General features: G+C 38.2%; 1 protein-coding gene across 1 annotated transcript; it reads right to left on the bottom strand.

Moving 5' to 3' along the window:
* Positions 1 to 821: 821 nt before the first annotated feature.
* Positions 822 to 17433, bottom strand: slc22a16 (solute carrier family 22 member 16). Its single transcript, XM_007255655.4, has 9 exons — positions 17263 to 17433; positions 15081 to 15554; positions 13268 to 13385; positions 12242 to 12556; positions 9706 to 9946; positions 9178 to 9305; positions 5837 to 5946; positions 5644 to 5743; positions 822 to 2438 (listed from the first exon to the last, which is right to left on the bottom strand). The coding sequence occupies exons 1-9, from the start codon at positions 17310 to 17312 to the stop codon at positions 2262 to 2264; spliced, it is 1713 nt and encodes a 570-aa protein (XP_007255717.1). The 5' UTR covers positions 17313 to 17433; the 3' UTR covers positions 822 to 2261.
* Positions 17434 to 20667: the final 3234 nt, after the last annotated feature.

Raw genomic sequence — 20667 nt, forward strand, 5'->3', positions numbered from 1 at the left:
ACTGTGACCGATTTCCAAAAGGAATAACGATAAAGACTTCTCCTGTAGTAAAAACTTGTTCCCACTGCAGACTCAATACGCAGTACGTCCCTTTGGCATGTTATTACTGCTTGTAAATGCTTTTTATTAGCAGCTAAATGTGAGGGTCTGTGATGATAATACCCTTAGCTTTAGCATAAGGTAGTTAATTTATGTCATTTAACTGACGTTCTTATCCAGAGCGACTGTTTATTCCTATTACAGAGGTGGGCCAGTGTACAGTTAGGAGTCTTGCCCAGAGACTCTTATTGGTGTAGCAAAGTATAGTCACCCAGAGCGAGAATTGAACCCCAGTCTCCAACATGTTAGGAAAGTTTGCATGCAAGAGAGGTGGTGTTATCCACTGCGCCATATCATCCACTGGGTGGATGTGTTCATTGGATGTTCATTGGTGGAGGAAGTTCATTGTGGATGTTGATGTGTGGTTAGGATCATTATCTTACACAGACCTTATGTCTAGTTTCACAAATGCATCAGGCTTAATGCAAAAAGCAAATGGGTTAGATGTTTGATCAATTTTAATGCTACAGTTTGTGGTAAAAATACAGTAAACATTTTTTGATGACAGCCCAATAAACGTTACATTAGTGTAAAAAAGTATTTACTGTAATACAGTAACAGCATTTATCACCATAAGATAAAATTCTACAGGCTTGATCTTCTAGATCTTCTCAATTTGACTTTCATCATAACTATTAACTACCATTTCTTATTTACATTATGAACTAAGGAGACACTCGCTACTCTCTGTTAGGAAAAGATATGAGGACTCACAAAAAGGCTCTAGAATTTGAATTACTTGGGTTTAATTAGCTTATTATTAGCCATAATAAGCTAATTAAAGAGACCACAGCAAGTTCTGAGCTTTATTCTCTTGGGGTGCCTATTGTACCTGTGTAAACCTTTACATAGTAATTGTGTTGTTGCATGTTTGGTAGGTATTGTATTCATGTATACAGAAGTGTCATGTTAATAAATTATGTTACATTAATCCAGCCATCATAATCACACCATAGTACAAGGTATGAAAAGTAAAAATAATAACTTTCCTTATAGAGACACTTGTCTTAATACAGACCCATTCCTATTTCATATCCTGGAATGTACAATAAGGAATGACCCTCCCATTCTACATACATTTTAAATAACTGTGTACACTTAGTTAATGTGAGATATTACAGATTATTATTACTCGTTCACCCTGCAAATACATCAACATACAATAAATAACAAATGTTAAACCAATTGGATTCCAGTGTTTAGTAAAAGAGATCTTATAAATAAGGTCTACTTACAAATGAACAAATTACAGTTACTATCAAAACATGATACAGATCCACCATGACAGTAAAAACACATACATGTTAACATAAATGTTAATCATCAATGTAATTAATCTTTGTCTTTGCAAATCACATCAAATGATACATTTTCACATTTGTACATGTATGTTTGTGTAATATTTATAAGAAAATGAATCAGAATAGAAGCAACCAACCTCTTTTTGCTAATAAATATATATTACTTCTGATTTGAGATGAATAGGCATACTAACATTACTGAACCCATAAATTGAAACAGGACTGTTATTACATTTACATTTCCATAAGATAAATAAGATGAAGTGAATGTACAACTAGTATGTTTTGTGAAAAAGGTAAGAAATGATGTGCCTATTAACTTTCACATTTTCTTTACATTTAATACAAATGACATACAAATCCCAAGCAGCCAAACTGAAAAAAAAACACCCAACCACATACTTTTCTACCAATTAACTTTCCTATAATAATACAATTGTAATGAGTCATTCTTAAAGAATGTTTCCATCAGAGTTCATTAATAGTGTTTCTTAAAGCAAATATTGCCAAACACTTCAGCCAGCCACCAAGACTGACTTCTAGGTCCATTACTGATTCAAATATCAAATCAGTAGCTGAACAAAACCTCAAAACTTGGATCTAAGACAATATTAATGCTCCAAAAAGCGAACAAGTCTTTTACAAGTCTTCAAGGTTGATTTCCTTCATGGATAGCTTCTTTGCCAATCACTCTCATTCCATCGTTGGTGTTCAGTCTGTCAAAAAAAATGAGCTTTTTGTGTTGTAAAAATAGGTCCTTTGTGGTTGGATATCCTGCGTGGTCTTCTGTCAACAGTGGTCAACAGTGGGACATTGTAAAGTACTCTCTGTATGAATCTTTTCTTCTTTGGTTTCTTTTTTTCAGGCTTTACTGTCAGTCAGGTTCAATGCTATTCCATCCTCTCTTCTCTGTTTCTTGCTGAACTTGGTACCCAGAGCCTCCGCCTCCTCCAGGGTGGAGGTGAGGGGTTCTCCGAGTGTCTCAGGCAGGAACATGGTCAGAATTCCAATAATGAAGGCTAGGATCCCCACAATAAGCTGTATCAAAGAATAGTGAATCAGATTCAGACATGACAATTTATAACTCACACTTCATGAACAAGCCTTTATAAATAAATGTCTTGCCAATATTAGCATGAAAGGACTATGTTAACTATAAATGATGTCCCCTTCAGTTAAGGTATATGATGGGAAAATTGTTAATGGCAATTTTCTCTTTAGTATCTTCAGCCATGAGGTAGTAGCTCATGGCAATACATAGCTATTTTGATACATATCAAGCTGGCAATGGAAAACAGCTATCAGCTTCTTTTTAGCCTTTTATCATCATTGGCACACAAAATTCTCGTAACGTCTAAATCAGGGGTATTCAAGAAAACTGTGAGGAGGTCCAGTTCAAATAAATTTCCTCAAGCAAAGGTCCGCAACATCTTCTATTTGCAGTATGACGATATCGAAATAAATTGTGTTAAAAAATAATACAGGTTAAAATCATTTTAAAGAAGTTTATTAGCACTGAAACACAGGATAACATTGTGTGGCTGCAGTTTAAATAAAAAATAACTAAATTATGTATTCAAAAACAAAGAAAGTGCATAAGAAAAAATAGCAGCTTCAGTTTCCTTTTGATTGAACAATCTCAATATTTCTCCTCAACAAAACAACTCTCAAAACACCTGAACTATTTCTCTTACAGATATCTCTTTCCCCAATTTCCCCTGCTCAGTGTGAGAATTGAGCTTTGGCTTGCCCTGCCAACATTTTAAATCTGGGCTTGAAGGAGGTCAGTGCCATTCTCATGCACATGTGCAGATGCTCATTGGTGAGCTTGGAACGATATTTTGTTTTGATTATGTTCATTGTAGAGAACGCTGCCTCACAGCTGTATGTGGAGCCGAACATGGTCAAGATAAACAGGGCCACTTTTTTCAGATCTGGGAAAGCTGTCTCAGAAACCATCTGGAGCCAGAAGGTGGTAGATTCGGTTCTTGCGAACTGCTCTTTCAGGGCCACATCTGCCTGGAGGTCAATCATTTGCATCTGGAGAGGTCCAGTGTTTGCCCACTTGAAGTGATGTGTGACATCATTTGTGAATGCTCTGACATCAGTGATGAGAAATGGATTCTGTATGAAGAGTGTGAGCTCCTCTCCAATGCTGAAGCTATCAAAGCGTTTGCTAAAGTTTTCAATCAACTTGTCAACAAATTCAACAAAAGAGGAGACATCTCTATGGCCCTGCACCTGTTTCACTTTTGGGAAGTGTGTGTAGTCTCCCTGCAGATCTTCTTTGAACACCTGAAGTTTTCGTTGAAATGAGCGGACAGCTGTCATCAGATCACAAATGGAATTATTCTTTCCCTGCAGCTGCAAATTAAGCCCATTCAGGTGTGACATGATATCAGCCAAAAAAGCAATGATACCCATGTTTTTCTCGTCATTTAGAAAGACAGAAAAGTTGGCTGCTTTCTGACTTTCCAGTTTTTCCAAGAAAGCTGTTACTTCACGTCTAATTGACCAAAATCGCTCTAGCACCCTGCCTTTGCTGAGCCATCTAACATTGTTGTGTAGCAAAAGATCATCAGAGTTTGCATCAGTCTCTTTGAGAAATTCCCTGAGCATGCGATGCTGACAAGAAGAAGATGCCCTGAGAAAGTTTATGATTTTCATCATGGTCTTCATCACCTCAGCATACTCATCTGACAGGGCGGAGCAAAGGACAGCCTGATGAATAATGCAGTGGTAAGAGATCAGGTCAGCGTTGTCTTCTTTCAACCTTGCCACAGCTCCCTTTCCTCTCCCTATCATGGCAGGGGCTCCATCAGTGGTTATTGATATCACTTTTTTTGGCTCTATTCCTCGCTTTGATAGCATTTCCTTAATGGCCAGGTAGATGTCTTCTCCTTTGGTAGTGGTCTGCAGGGGAGTCACGCCTAAGAGGTCTTCACAGAACTCATTTTTCTCCCTGTTTAAGAATCTTATGTAAACCAATAGCTGAGCATTGTCAGACACATCAGTAGATTCATCCACAGCCAGACCTACACACGGTGCCTTACAAATAGCTTCTTCCAGTTGGGACAGTGAATCTTGAGCTAGTATCTCACTTCTCCTTGTGGCTGTGCAGGCTGACAGGGGTATTTTCTCTATTTTGTCACAGAGCTCATCTTTTTCTTTACCATCAAGTAACGCCTCTGCTATTTCAGTCATGCACTCTTTGACAACACTTGTATCTGTAAAGGGCTTTTTGTGTTTCCCTAAAACCCAAGCAACACGGAGGGAACATTCATTAGCACGCTGTTGTGCGCTGAAAGCACGGCTTAATACCCTGGTGGACTGATCATATTGGGCAGTGAGACTTCGAATTTTCTGCGTCCGGAGTTCAGACTTAGGGGGGTATGATTGGTCAAATGCTTTGTGCTTAGTCTCATAGTGACGCTTGACATTGGCACTTTTAATAAGTGCCACGGTTTCGGAGCATATGAGGCACACTGGTTTCGTGCTCGCGGGTGGAAGAATGAACATGTATGCATCAGTCCATTCCGTGTTGAACGCTCGATTTTCGGCGTCTACTTTTCTCTTTTTTGAAAGCGCCATAGTGTTTGCACCTCTTCTGACTGTAATTCACGTCCTGTCTTCCTGTATCATCTCCCTGCGTTTCTCACTTCAATCGCTTTTCGCTCGCCTTTCACCTTCTCTTCCTTATATCACACTGCGTGGATGTCTGTGCCTGCTACAAACCTCGGCTTCGGTTTGCTCATACAACTCGCTCTGAGTTCAAGCTGGTGATTTGATTCGCTAGTTGAACCACGTGGTTAGTATGACTCGCACGCGATTGGTTTGTAGCTTCCAATCCTTGCTCAGTACAGTGCTGGAAAAAACACTTGTGTCAGATAGGGAGAAAATAAACGCTCCGGTTTAAAATTAATTCTCCCGTCAAAATTAAAAAATATTTTAACAGTTTATTCCGGGTCCGGAAGGGATGGCATATGGGTCCGTATCCGGACCGAGGTCCGCTGGTTGCGGACCACGGGTCTAAATGGTTGCTTACAGGAAAATGGAAAAAAAAAAATCATAACTTTTAGAAGAAGTCAATGTTAAAATGTTGGAATGAGACTTTTACCAACATTCTGTGAAGCTGGGTCTATTAACTGTAGTTCTTGATTCTGAATAAAATATACTAAACAGTTAACTGGTTACATGTTCCTTAATCAGTTTGTATAATCTAAAATGACAGTGGTGTTAATACCTGAGGCAGGTAGATCCAGACGTCAGCAAGGTAGACACAGAACGGTGCCACCACACTTCCAACCCGACACATCATACTACCACTGCCCACCGCTAGAGACCTGCACAGGACGAGACATTACTTTACACATACTGCACATAGCTTTTCTCTGTTTACACTATATATCTTTATATAGTGTATTCATTTTACAGACCTGATGATTGTGGGGTACAACTCACACGTGTACAAATAAACCAGGCCAAATGCAATGGCGATGGCAAACTTCCCCGTCATACTGAGAATAATCGCCAAGAACTCAATGTCCTGCAGTAAAGAGAGAGAGGGAGACAGAATATGAATATCTATTTCAGTTCACAGCAGTTGAGCAAGGTTTCTGATAGCTTTGCTGAGTGAGGTTCTTAGAGTGAGGCTGTACATACGTAGTTCCCTGAAAAACAACCATGAGTGAAATGCAGCCAGTCAGTCCAATACTTGGATGTAATTCCTGTCACACAAAATACTCGTATCTCTATTTCAACTTTACAGAAAAAAAAAACTTTCAGTGGAAGTTAGTGTAGACTTTTACACTGAGATTTTATTAAAAAATATTGGAGCATTTCTATTGGTCCATTATTCATGAATTTCTGATACATTGCCAACATTTCAGCTGCTAGATAAAAAAATGGACCTACCCTTCTCCATTTATTGGCCCATATTTATCAAACTTCTCAGAGTAAGAATTCTGAAATCTACAAGACATTAATTATATTAGACAGCTGATTACAGCTCATATTATTTGTTTAGCATGTTTTGTGGACTACTGTCTGATATGAACGTCTGACACCTCTCTACACCCCAACATGTGCTTGGCAGCTACCATACAGGGGCTATTTTTAAGTGTTTGGAGCACGGCAGCCTGGCACTAGATTAACCTAGTTATTCAGACAGTGAGTCAGCATTTCAGACAGCCAGTGTGAAACATGGAACACACCTCATGCAATATTTTATGTGAGCTTGTGGTGCCTTGGTCCAGTGAGCCACAGAGTCTTAAATGTGAACTTTCTGGCAAATGATTACAGAATAAAGAGCAGAATACTGAACACTAAAACACAGACAGTGCTTTTAAACGTTACTGAGCAAATATACTTTATCATATTGTTCACTTTTGAGTTGACACTACAGAACACCTATAGAAAAATGACTGAAGTGTTCAACCCAGCCAACACAGTCAGGATGCTAATAGGTGGAATGTGGACTAGGTAGGTTTCAGGTGGGCATGTGTCATCAGTACAGATCACCTTTATCTCACATGGGTCCCAATTAGGACCAGTGTGCAGGGTACAACCCTGATAAGTAGAGGTGTGCCAAAAAATCGATTCACATAAGAATCTTGATTCTCATTTACTACGATTCAGAATCGATTTAAAATGTCCCAAAATCGATTCTGAGGGGCGGGTTTTGGACTGATTTTGGGCTGGGTATTTTTGTTGGACCTGGCAACCCGCTTGTCCCTTCAAACCGAGGTCTTCCAGACCCACACAGAGCGTAGTAGGTGTTTGAGAATCACCGGTAAGATGGCAGAACAAGCACTATATTACCTTAGATTAACGTGTAGTTTTAATGTTTTATGGCAGAATGCTTCATAACAAGCATAAAAAAGATCGCTAGTAGTTAGTTTCAGTAACTGTTAGCTAGCTAACTAGCTAACTTTCCAGTTCCACCTTAAATAACGCTACAGGTGGCAGCAGGCTGCAGCATTTAAGGCGGAACGGAAAAATAACAATAAGCTAATCAGAGCTAATTTCAGCTCCTCATCACAGAGGAATTAAGGAATGGACAATATGAATTAATTTCTCCACCTCCTGCCCCCTTTCTGAAGAAATACAACGACCTTAAATTAACTAGTTAATCAGCAGCTGCTCCTGAACTTTAGCGCTCCACTGCTATCATCACATCAGCCCAGCAGCGTCACCTACACACCACCGCTAGTAGCCTGGTAATAAAGCAGTGCTATTTATTATTTATTTATTGTTCATTAACGTCATTGTGATATCCCAGTGATTCCTCTGTCACTGAGGACCCACATTCCTGCACATTTTATTGTTTTTGTAACACATTACCTGCTCCAGGACCAGTGTATATTATGGAGGGTTTTTTTTTCAATAAGATTCATAAGCCAGAAGCAGAAATTGTTATAATTCAAATCGTTTTGAATCAAAAATCGATTTTGAATCGAATCGTGGCCCCTAAAATCGGAATCGAATCGAATCGTGAGATAGTAATCGATTCCCACCCCTACTGATAAGGTCCCTGTTTAACCCCTCCTGCTTCCGCCACTGATCCTGATGGTGCTCACCAGTGACATCTATATGTTGGGTCATCACCCCAGCCCATTTTAAGTCTATGGTAAGTCTATGCCAACTGCAGCCACAGCTTTCTGTTCTCAGCTGACAGATTAGATGTTCATAATAAAAGTGGTCCAACAAGGGCAACTGTTTTATGACTTTTCTATTAGATGTACAAGAGTACACCTATCACATTGTTGATTAAAAAAGTCACTATATGTCATAATATAATCATTTTAATATGTGATCAACTAATAATACATGATATGTGGACTTTGGCCCTTTTAACCATATAATGTTGTACTATTCACTTCAATAACCATTAATATCTTTTAGCATACCACTGTTAAACACTCACTATGGGCCTGTGGACCTGTGTGTTATTGAGTATGTCATAGTTCAAATGTTTTTCTATGAGCTAGCAGTGAGCGCTGCGGACTGTTTTTCAATAGATCTGTTTCCTGATTGAGAACAGCATGCCATGCTAAGTAAACACACACTGCCGGTCAGGAGGTTCATGGACGAGTGTTTCAGCGGGTTTTCCTCAGCAGACCACCTTCACTCTGTTTTAGTGTCCCTCTGTTTACCCGATGTTCTGTGTCCCTTTACTTAAGTGTTTGAGGGGACAAAGTTCTTCCCTGTTTGGGTAGTTTTAGCTTGGCATTAGCATTTTGGTGTCAGTCCAACAAAAACAGACGTAAACACAGAGTGCTCGGCTCAAGCTCCGTACACACACGCATGCATACACACACACAGCGTCCTGAAACTAAATAAAGGAAGACATTACTACAGACCAGGGATAAATAAATGGACTGCATGTTATCATTACTGTCACAGATTGCGCAACAATATGTTCTTTTTGGAAAGGTCATAGTTATCATCGTCTTTTTTATTAATCTCCCCTTAGATTTAGCTCAGAGCATAACTGTAAAACTATCCAGTAAAAAGTATTTGACTGAATGCTATTATGATATCATAATTTGTATCATCTCTATTGAACTATTTTGACACTAATAGGAAACTTTACAGTATAATTTTAAGTTTGTTAACTCATTCTGTTTCTTCATGAGTAGTATATTTTTGGAAATGCTCAACAAACTCATTAACAAGCTTCAGAAGAACAAAATGTTCTGATAATTGTGGTGTATTTGGGGCATATTGATTGTCCTTTCTAAACACTTATGCACAGACAAAAAACACAGTCCTGTACCTGAGGTACTGCGATGATAAGCATGCAGGCTACTCCACTCAGCAGAAGTGCTGGAGCACAGGTCTTTCTCCTGCCCACACGGTCCATCGCAAAGCAGCCAATCAGATACGAGGGCAGCTCGACTGCACCTGTCAAAAAAGAGTTAAACCCCAAATATCAACTTTGTATACAAACCTTGGTGATGAAACACTAGGAACTGGTGTCCTTAAGATGGACTTTACCCCATAAATGCCAACAAGCTTGACGGTATATTATTGTATGTGTGGTGTTTCAAAATAGAGGTCAGTGAGACAATCTGTGTATTTAAGGCTGAGTAAAGAGAAATTTTACTGATTGCTTCAGTACACAGACCTATCCTAATTTAAACATCATTACTTATACACACTTACTTTGGGATATCTGGTATGTGCTTATGTTTACACTGATATTCCCAAAGGCATGGCAATGTTTAGATCATCCTAATCCTCACAGCATGCAAATGTAATACATTATTTAATGCTAGGCTAATTAAGAATTCAGCCTTCTTACCAGCCAGGAAGAGGTTGACATATTGGTTTCCTCCCAGATTGACGGAGCCTAGGCTAAACACATAGTAGCCTAGGGAGCCAATAAACCAGATGGACCAGCAGGTAGCACTGCGACCAGCCATCTTCCAGCTACCAAACATGTCCAGGATACTCAGCTTCTTCTCTGGTTCCTCCGGCTTGTACTCCTGGATCTGCCCATCCGTCAGCAAAGGCTTCCCACTGTCTTCAATCAATTCAGACACCTACACCACACATAATATACAAAACACTGGCTTAGTAATATTGCGCAGGAGAGCATATATCTGACCTTAACATTATTTCAGTTATCATTTTTAAGAATACATTCTGGAAAGACAAGTAAGATTTATTTACAAAAATAATCCCATGTTCTTATTACAGTGTTATGCTATATTGTGCTATGTGGCTCTTATAAATAGCTGCAGTGACATAAACTGCATAACAAGCGTGACCAAAATTAAATGCAATGTACACTATGCTGGTCAAGAGCTGGTTAAAAAAAAAACAGTTTAAACAGCTCCCTGCAGAAGCCGTACCTAATAGCTATAAAAGCACAAGTTAATGTCAACATATCTGTCTTAGCTTCCCTGATGCTGTGAGGAAATGCAGTATTACAAATACAGTAATTAAGTAGCCTCAGTAGACTGTAGCATTTGTTTGTAGAACACTCTCATATAATATTCTTAGCAGAACAGTGATACGAAAATGGTCATGTTAATGTGTGTTGCACTAGCTTGACTGTACAAGGCACACAAGCAATGCTGTTTTTTAACATTGTGTAAACGGCCCACCATATTAGGCATACCAAAAGTATTGGCATAGTTACAGCTGTTGTCGTTCATGCTCTGGACTTTTCTGCTCAGTTTCTGATCACTGCTGTTAGCTGGATCTTCTGATTGGTGGACTATTTCTCCAATAATGTCAAACATTTTAGAACACCCAGATCTTTTCCCTTTATTTTTGCCATTTAAGCTCTTCAGGTACAGTCAATAACTGGAAATGGCACAAAAACCCGAGTACGGAACAGGAGCTGTCATTATCAATAAAATGGCATACCTTTGGTATTTTTTTGCTCTATTGATAAACAGGGGTAACGTATGGCTGGTAAATCATATATCAGTTAGTAACTGCAAACCTAACCAAAAACCTGACCAAAAACCTGAAATATATGTTAACATGTACGCAAATATGTTTTTATTCTGAGAATTTTAGCTGGGTATACAGTATTGTGCAAATATGTTAGGCACCTGTGGAAATTGTTAGTGAAGAAAAAGCTTCTTATCTGTGAAGTAAGGATTTATTAGCTCAGTAAAGCACTAGTATTACAATAAATACAAATAAATAAATATCTCCTAGTCTCTCCTCATCTGAGTTTAATAATAAAGTTATTTCAAGTTTTCATCATATCAACACCTGGTTTTGGTAAATTGGTAAATTTGGTAAATCAGGAACTGAACATATACACATGCTGGCTGAGGAGCATCCAGGAGAAATCTGGAACTAAACTTTGTTCTACAGCTTGGCTCATAGGATATAGCATGTTTAGTTAAAAATGAGAATTCCTTGTTACATATTACTGTATTTATGTTTGTTTGCATCTGTTCAAATCATATGTGGTGCTTATTTCAGGTAAAAACACTCATATTGCTGAGATAAATGGATTAGTGTAATTCACTTTGGTGCCTAAAACTTTGGCACAGTACTGTATATTGCTGGATATTATAAGTAAATGCTTTCTAACTCTGCTATCACAAAATGATAAAAAATATATATATCAAACCGTTGAACAACAGTCCAACGAATCTGGGCCATGCAGTCTAGTCACATTAGCACTGTAATGAACTCAGCTGTCGAGCTGCAGATGGTGAGATATCCCACCAGCTCTCAGTGGTAAGGTGATAGGGTTGGCTGCATTCCATGACTCACAGTCTAATCAATGCTGACTGGCCATGTGGCTTTGAGTGACCCACTCTAGCGAGCAAAAGCAACCAAAAAAAAGCATGTGTAGTCCATATAACACTGTCCAATTTGCTATGATTGGCAGTTTATTACCTGCTGTCCTCACAAATCATGTATTGCTCTTTCCTATTTACACAGCCGCTGTCAATCAAGAACATAGTGTCACTATGTCACAAGGAAGGTAAATGTACACATAACATAGCCCTATGCCCAAATATTACAAGACCAGCACTGAAAAGAAAACCACCAGTCTCACCTGGTCACAAGGGGGGGCTTGAACATAGGTTAAAGCAGTAGGTCCCACAATGAGTACCTTACATTTTGTACGCCTTAAATAATATATGTACATAATTTATAGCTAGTACTACTAAAGTTCTTGTGTGTGAAAACAACCCAGCGATAATGAGCTCCTCCCCAAACAAGCCCATAACTGTTCCTGGGTGAGACCTCATTTATTTGGGGAGAGTGTAAAAAACACTCTCATTATTCAGTAATAAAATAGAAATGTCTGTTTGCCAAAGAAAGACATCATTAGGCACTGGTTGTAGTAGAAGTTCTACCTTGAGTTTGGGCTCCAGACCATTAAATTGGGCGATGGTGTCCAGCAGTTGCTGTGCTTCCTGGTGTCGTCCTTTAGCAATCAGGAAGAAGGGCGTCTCAGGGAACTTCCAGCAGTAGAGCAGAAATGGGCATGTGCTGAGGGTCAGGATGATCTGATACATCCACCAGACACGCACCAAATACCCCACCAGAGCCACCACCATGATGCCCACTGCAAAGGCTGCGTGCACGTGCATAGAAGTCCAGGTACGGACCTTACTCCCGGTAAACTCCGTAACATAGACGAAGACCACCACTAGATAACCACTCGACACCTGGGGTAGGGGGAGAAGAAAGAGAAGACAGAACGATGGACAGTGAGAAAAGTGAAAAGTGAGAGAAAGATGATCTGAGATCTTAGTCCAGAAACTAATGTTTATCTGATGGGGACAAGCATGATAGTCAACCAGGTTTTGCAAGGCTGTAAGTCTCTTTTTTCTCTGTGTATGAAAATGACAGATAAAACTGACTAAAAATTAAACAGATGAAATTGTGTGACTTTTGCATAGTACACTTTTTCCACAGCAACAGAGTCATAAAAGTGAGGTGAAACAGAACAGTGTGGGTGTATGTGTGTGTCTCCCTAAGCATAAGACCACTGCAATGTGAGTGTGTGTTAAGTGTATCTGAACAGAGAGGCATCTCCTGGCTGCTATAAGCAACTGCTCTGATGGAATTGGAGGTGGAGAAGAATGGGAGAAATGAAGAGCGCTGGTAAAGGATTTGAGCAATAAAAAGCAAACAGTTTCTTCCTCTGCTGGACAGAGGAACTAATTAGTTAGTCATAGCAGTAGTCAGGATCCACTCTTAGTGGATCTGCTCTATGAATTTAGGACAATCATGGATCAATTAAAAATATGCGGTATAGTACAAAAGTCTCACACACTGAAAGTGGGGTGTTGTTTACTGTAAAGTAAAGAAGAATACAGTCTTATACTAAAGAATGTGTCTTCATGAAATCTATGCTCTCGCAGTGTGTGACTTACCATGGCTAGTAGGAAGCGCACTGCTACAAAAAAGTAGTAGTTTCCTGTAAATGCCACAATAATACCAAAGGCAAACTGGCATAAGCTGGTGGCCATCAGAACAGGGCGCCTGCCAACCCTGGAGAAAGAAACAATGAAATAAAATAGTCATAAAATGCTTAATGCTGCAAAAATAACTTAAAATTTAGTGAAAAATGTGTTCATACACATTTTAAAGCTACGTTTTAAAGCTATTCACTGTAAACATGCTACATATACAAGTCATACAGTATGTTAGTATTCTGATTTTACTGTATTTGAATACTGGTGAAATTGGTGCACCTGACTCATTAATGCTTAAACAACTTATTTTAGATTACAAAGTAGTAGTTAATGTAGCTTAAAGCAGAAATGATTGTGACGTGCTGAATAGATATATTTAATGTGTATTTTGGACATTCTTACTTGCTCAATGACAATACTGCTTAGGTATTGAAACATGTTACTGAATTAGTCAGTAAATTTCAACAATGGGGTGTTGTTTTAATGGGAACTACAGTTCAATAAATGACAGTAATCAGGTAAAATTTGACTCTCCCTGAGGTTTTTCTAAATACTCAGTGTAGTCCACACTTATTAACTTTTGTTATCAACACCACAAATATAATAAATGATTTCTCCAAGTTCAACAACAAGATGCCACTTTAAATGAAAACTGCTGTCTCAGAGTTATCTCTGAACAGGATTCCTTGTAGGATTGAACACATTTACTAAACAGGTGTTCTTTAGTTGTTGTATCAGGTTTGTGTTTGAGATAAAACACATCTAATACCTGCACTGTCAATGGGTTTGTTGACTGTGAGGTTTGATTGCATGCAAGAAAATTCTCATGAACATTTCAGAAAAGGGGTCATTACCTTGTACAAACAAGGAAAAGATTAAAAAGGAGCAAAGGTACTGAATGTTAAAGTAGATACAGTTGGAGACATAGTTCAAAATTAGAGAAAACCTATCTGCAATGCCTGAACATGGCAGTAAGCCAAGTAGCTATGACCAGCTGCCAAATTCATGAGGAGGCAGATGGTCAAAATGACTGCAAAAGACAGTAAGACAGTACTAAATGCTGAAGGTCTCCATACCTGTACACCTTCACTGACTCATGAGCACAACAACAGTCAGCTTTAAAATGCTCAAAACTAATATATATAATATATATATATATATAATATATATAAATAAGCCACAGAAGTTTTGGGATTATGTTCTGTGATAAAACAAAACTAGACATTCTTTGTGGCCTATGGAACATATATATGGAACGATATACTTACACTTCTTGGTAAAAGCCAGGGTTATGGGGCTGCTTTGCCTTCTATGGCTCTGCAGTTGTCATTAAAGTGACACTTTTTTAGTTTAATGTGAATATCATTGTTGTGTTAGTTAGCTATTAAAATAATAATAGCATAATGAATTTTTAATTGCAATTATATATAATGGTATGTATACCACATCATCCAGATCCTAATCATGTTGCTATGGCTTGGAAAGGCCAGACGCAAATTCAAGGGTTTTTTAACTTTTTAAACTTTTTAAAAAAAAAGCTGTGCCAAAGAGTTTAGAACTAATTACTGGCCAAACAGATTAGCCATTAGCCTTTAGTTTATAATATTAGTTTTACTTATTGTAATAGTAGACAATTAGGGGCAGCATCAGCTCAAAATAAATCCATGTAAATAAAACATAATTGATTTACACTATAATATGCTATATTATTAAATATATTTTATTGTGCTTTTTAACATACAAAACATAGTTGCACAAACAATGGACATACCTATCAGCAATGTCTCCAAACACCAATGCTCCAATCAGGACCCCAAGCATAAAAGTGGGCTGTGAAAGCTTGGCGAGCCATTCCTTATCACACACCAAGTCCCATTCTGTCACTATACTCTGCTCCACCTGGCTGTGGTCGAACACGTACTGACTGCATGCCTCCACAGTCCTATTGCCATCAAACTCGTAGTGGAAGTCGACCGGGTTGTGGCGCAGCACCCTGCAACAGGGGCTGAGTTCCCACTGCTCTCCATCAACTGTCTGCACCACTACCGGACCCTTCCCGGGCTTGTAAACTGACCAGATGTCCTCCAGGGATGATGCTGAGTGGTTCCCGTACTGAACATTTGTGACATTTCCAGGTGCATCACACAGGAATTTCGGCGTCTCCACCAGGAACACCGAAGCCAGATAGTGAATCCCACAAGAGGTGGCCTGGAAAACTGCAGCGAAGTACAGGCAAGCCTGGAACCTAGGAAAAGAAGAATATTTTGTAAATTCGTAAATTTGTAAAAAACCCCACAGTGGGACTGTCCTGTCTTATCTTAAATATATTGGGTCAATTTCAGCGGTGGAGTGCATGTTTATAACAACAAGTAATCAGACTTAAAATTTCAGTATAACATTAAATAAAAATGCCATCAAATGTTTATGACAACTGGACTATGTAGACTGGACAAAACACTTCAGTAACATATTAAGCAAAAAGGTATTTAGACATCAAAAATGTCTTTGTGTAATAGAAATGTACCTAAAGAATATGTTAATCCTAATAATAACATTGCTTTTTTGTGTTGTGTTAAAATATTATCATCTTGATTTAGATTAGAATATTTCAGCATAACCTCTAACCAACTACATGGTTGAAACTTGAACACATTTAGTGTTACAACAGGACAATGACCTTAAACACACATCAAAGGAAGCAGATTAACATGGCCTCCCCAAAGGCCTTACCTCAGCCCTACTTAAAAAATGTCAACTGTGCTTAAAAGTCAGCCCCTTTCCAGGAAAGTAAAACATTTATCGGAACTCAAAAAAACAAAACAAAAACTCCAAACTCATCACCAGATACAAACCCTGTCCAGTGCTAGAATGCAGCCTTTATAGAATCTCACAGGTCCTAGTGAACAGCTTTCTCCATATACTAACACTTTGGAGCAAATAGAACATGTATTTTTTTTAATTGGCCAGTCACGTATCACTGTTTTTTTTTTAAGTATAATAAAATGTTGTTTAGGGCACCTGAGCCATTAGGGTTTATATATGACAATGTAACAGCTGGACTAGCAGGAAAACTGCTTTATAGTATGATGTAGCCACCACCGTGTTTAACATTTGGTTCAACCGTCTAGGGGTCAGCTCAACTTTTTCTCTTTAATTTAAAATTTAAAAGTCTAGATTTTCCCTCTGGGATCAATAAAGTATCTATTTATCTGAACTTTTGAAGCAGGAGTTTTTTCTTGGATGGCAGCCTTTCAGTTTGTGTCAATGTAAAACTCATGTCTGTAGATAGTGACATTGGTGATCTCAGTGATTGGTGAACTCCTTGATGGTTCTTGTGTTGTTTCTGACCATCCAAACAAATTCACTCTCATCAGAATGGAAAGATTAGGTATTCTTAATCTTCAGTCAAATATTTGATTAATTAATTAATCACAACCATGATGCACAAACATTTTAGGGACTTTATTTATCCTGATGAAATCATCTGGATGGCTTAGTCTTTGCAAATATAGGCTTATTTTGCTATTTCATACTCCAGAGACACCTATGTTAATAATTTTAATCACACCACTCTAAAAAACAGTGGTAAATTGTCTCTGCAATTAAACATTTTAAACAAACCACTTGTGGGAACTACTTTTATATCCTAACAACTAACTTAAGCAAACATTTTAAAACTTTTGGGCAAAAAAATACCACAAAAGCACAACCAAGCAAACCAAGCTTGCACATATCATACAGTCTAGCTCTCCTGCTGTGAAATCCAGTTTAAGACCAACTTTCTCTGGTATCTAGTTTCAGATGGTAGCCCCTATTTTTGTAAGCTAGCTAGTTAACCAGCTCTTGATTATGTTGAGAGCCAAATGGAACATGTTAGAATATATGAATTATAAACAGAGTCTGTGTGAACAGGAGATAAAGTGACCTGCATTACTCTCAGCTCATGAACTTACCTCCTGAAGTGACCGAGCTCGTCAAACAGCCGCTCCACGCCGGTGCTCATATTGAGTGTGTGTGTGAAGCGCTGCGGGAGCTGCTTGTTTAAATGGCCCGGCTCTGTAAGTGTTGTCTGTGGTTGAGAGCTGTGTGTGGAGGGGGCGGTCACTGTGGGGGTCTCCTCACTCCTCTCAGAGACTCTGAAACACGCCTCAGCAGCAGCGCGGGCAGGGCGCTCATGGATCTCCCGCCCGTGTGTAGTGAGAGTCCACAGCTGACTGAGATATCCAGACTCCTCATTTACAGCACAGGGACAGGAGACTGCTCCGTTCTCTCTGTAGACTAGCTAACATATATATGAAGTTTACACTGCTAACATACAGCTCTGAAAAAAAATATGAGTTTTTTAAATTTTACCAAATTGAAAACCTCTGGAATATAATCAAGAGGAAGATGGATGACCACAAGCTATCAAACCAAGCTGAACTGCTTCAATGTTTGCTCCAGGAGTAACAAAGTTATCCAAAAGCAGTGTGTAAGACTGGTGGAGGAGAACATGCCAAGATGCATGAAAACTACACAACTATATTACACAATCTTTATAGCCGATAGCCTTTATTAATAATAATTAAACTATTATAGTAAAAATATCAGTTTATGTCAATAAAATATCAGTAAATGAGTTGTGGAAATTAGTTCAGTAAAAGTAGCTGCCATCATGTAAACTTATTAAAATTTAAAAAGTGACTTTTAAAAGTGACAGTTTTAATAGATTTCCATAAAAAAAGAAAAATTCACCATTAATTTGCTAAAGTCAGACTCAATGACATAGGCCATTAGGCTGATGCATCATTTTGGGCACCCTTGTCGTTTTATTGATCTGAATATCTTTAGCACTAATTGTTGAAACAAAGAATTTGTTTGGTAAGTTCATTGACCCTAGACCTAAATACACATGTGAGTCCAATTATGAGAAAGGGTTAAGAGACCAGTTGCAAGTTTTTCTCCTCTTTGCATCTTCTCTGAAGAGTGGCAATATGGGAGCCTCTAAACAACTCTCAAATGACCTGAAAACAAAGATTGTTTAACATCATGGTTTAGATGAAGGATCTCAGAGCTCTTAGAGATTTCAGCTGTCAGTTTCCACATTGACGAACAAAGAGAGGAAATGGAGAAACCACAGGCACAGTTCTGAAGACCTAAAGTGGCAGGACAAGAAAAATCTCAGATAATTAGAGGAAAAGAATGGTGAGAACAGTAATAGTCAACCACAGAGCAGCTCCAAACACCTACATCATTATCTTGCTGCAGATGGAGTCACTTTGCATCGTTCAGCTATTCAGCGCACTTTGCATAATGAGAGGCTGTATGGAAGAGTAATGCAAAATAAGTCTTTTCTGAGCACACGCCACATGAGGTATGCTAAAGCACATTTGGAGGAGCCAGCTTCATTTAGGAATAAGGTGCTGTGGACTGATGAAACTAAAATTGTTAAAATAACACAGAATTCCAAAAGAAAAAAATCCACAGTAAAATTTGGTGGTGGTTCCATCATGCTGTGTGAACAGTGCAGGTACTGGGAAGCATGTTAAAGTTGTAGGTAACATGGATTTCAGTCAATATCAACAGATTCCTGAGAATAATATTCAAGAATCAGTGAGAAAGTTTAAGTTGCGCTGGGGCTGGATACATCAAGACAACGACCCTAAACACTAAACTCTGCTTTAAATCTACTAAAGCGTTCATGCAGAGGAACAAGTACAACGTTCTGGAATGATCATCTCAGATCATCTCAGACCCCAGACCTGAATATTATTGAAAATCTGTGGTGTGATTTTAAGTGGACTGTTTATGCTCAGAAACTGAACTGGAGATGATTTGTAAAGAAGAATGATTCAAAATACCTTCAACCAGGAGCCAGACTCTCACTGGAGGCAAAAGGACGAGTTTAGAGGCTGTTATTTCTGCAAGAATCTACTAATCTACTAAATATTGATGTGTTTTTCTGTTGGGGCGCCCAAATTAACGCACCTGCCTAATTTTGTTTAAATGAGACTTTCTGTAAATCCTATAAACTCACTTCTCAAATATCACTGTGTTTATCTGCTATATTATAAATTGAACCAAAATTGCTGATCAATATTTGGAATTTATGTTTTTCGAAATGTTATTTAAAATGTTTCCAAAATGATAGTGTTGTGAGAAAAATTATGATACCAAACCATTATCTCTTTACATACCCTTCTTCATAATATTCCTGGAATGTTTTATACAGGCTAACTTTTTAAAACATTGCAAAAAATGTTAATCTTGTTCTCTGTTGGGTGCATTTCTTATTTAATAGGTATAGGCATACATCTTTATGTCAACAAAATGCAATTATACCTCTCTCTCTCATCACACAACCATAACTCCATAAGTCCAAAATAAATAAAAGTGATAAAAACCTAGGAAAAAAAGTGCTAAATCATAGAAACCAACTAAACCACAATGAAGTCTTCCTTCTATCCTTAATTAATGAAACGCTAGCTGTTTCAGTGCACTGAATGGAGTTGCTAAGAAGTAATGTTAGGAAATGTATCAGTGATCATTATGGCCTTGTGATGAATTGTAGTTAACTGTAGTTAAGATTCTGAAGACATGCCTTTGATCATCATGATTTAATCAGAAAATGAGCTCTGATAACAATGGAAGCCCATTGTGTAGCATTATTATCCAAACATTGCTAAGGGGTCACCCCCACTTATCAGCTTTCATGTGGTAAAGAAAAAACATCTCATTCACATTACAGTGCTGACTGGCACCTTTTTAATGCTTATATGACCAAATTCATGCTTCATGGTTGTACTATCAGATTTTCTGTTAAATCAAATTGTTCATTTTTTAGAGAAGTAACTGAATGGATAAGGATTGTGTATATGTGGTGTGTATACTATTAATATTTGGTGTAGGATACATATACAGTCAAGTAAAAAAGGACACCGAGTTACATAGTGTAGTATGTGGGCACTTGAGCTATATTTTACATTTATATTTTATATAAATACAAATATTCAGGGAAAGAAGTTACATAACTATAACGCTCAAGAAATGTAATTAATAAAAAAGACCGTTGTGAAAAAAATTACTAATAATATATTAATTATCATGTATCATGTATAATGTCTAAAATTAGAATCAGGACCAACAGATAAGCTGCAGGTGATTAGAGCAGGCCAGCCTACAGTAAGTTTAGCCCATTACCGCACCAGAACATTTTCAGCTCTCCAATAGGTTCATCAGATCACAGTATCAGGTAAAACGCTCTTCCTGAACCTGTTGGTACAGGAGAGAAGGCCCATGATTTTGGATGGGAGACATTCTTTATGTTTCTCACATTGTCAAGGCAGCGCTTGTGTTGAACATCCTGAATTGTGGGTAAC

This window comes from Astyanax mexicanus, chromosome 1, assembly GCF_023375975.1.
Source record: "Astyanax mexicanus isolate ESR-SI-001 chromosome 1, AstMex3_surface, whole genome shotgun sequence".
Classification (NCBI taxonomy): Eukaryota; Metazoa; Chordata; class Actinopteri; order Characiformes; family Acestrorhamphidae; genus Astyanax; species Astyanax mexicanus.

What these genes read in the sequence shown, in the direction of transcription:
- slc22a16 (XM_007255655.4), bottom strand. Translation starts at nt 17,312, where the DNA reads ATGAGCACCGGCGTGGAGCGGCTGTTTGACGAGCTCGGTCACTTCAGG. An exon ending in TGCGCTTCCTACTAGCCATG is followed by an intron (nt 12,557 to 13,267) that starts GTAAGTCACACA and finishes CCCCTACCCCAG; the next exon opens with GTGTCGAGTGGTTATCTAGT. An exon ending in TTGTACCCCACAATCATCAG is followed by an intron (nt 5,744 to 5,836) that starts GTCTGTAAAATG and finishes CGTCCTGTGCAG; the next exon opens with GTCTCTAGCGGTGGGCAGTG.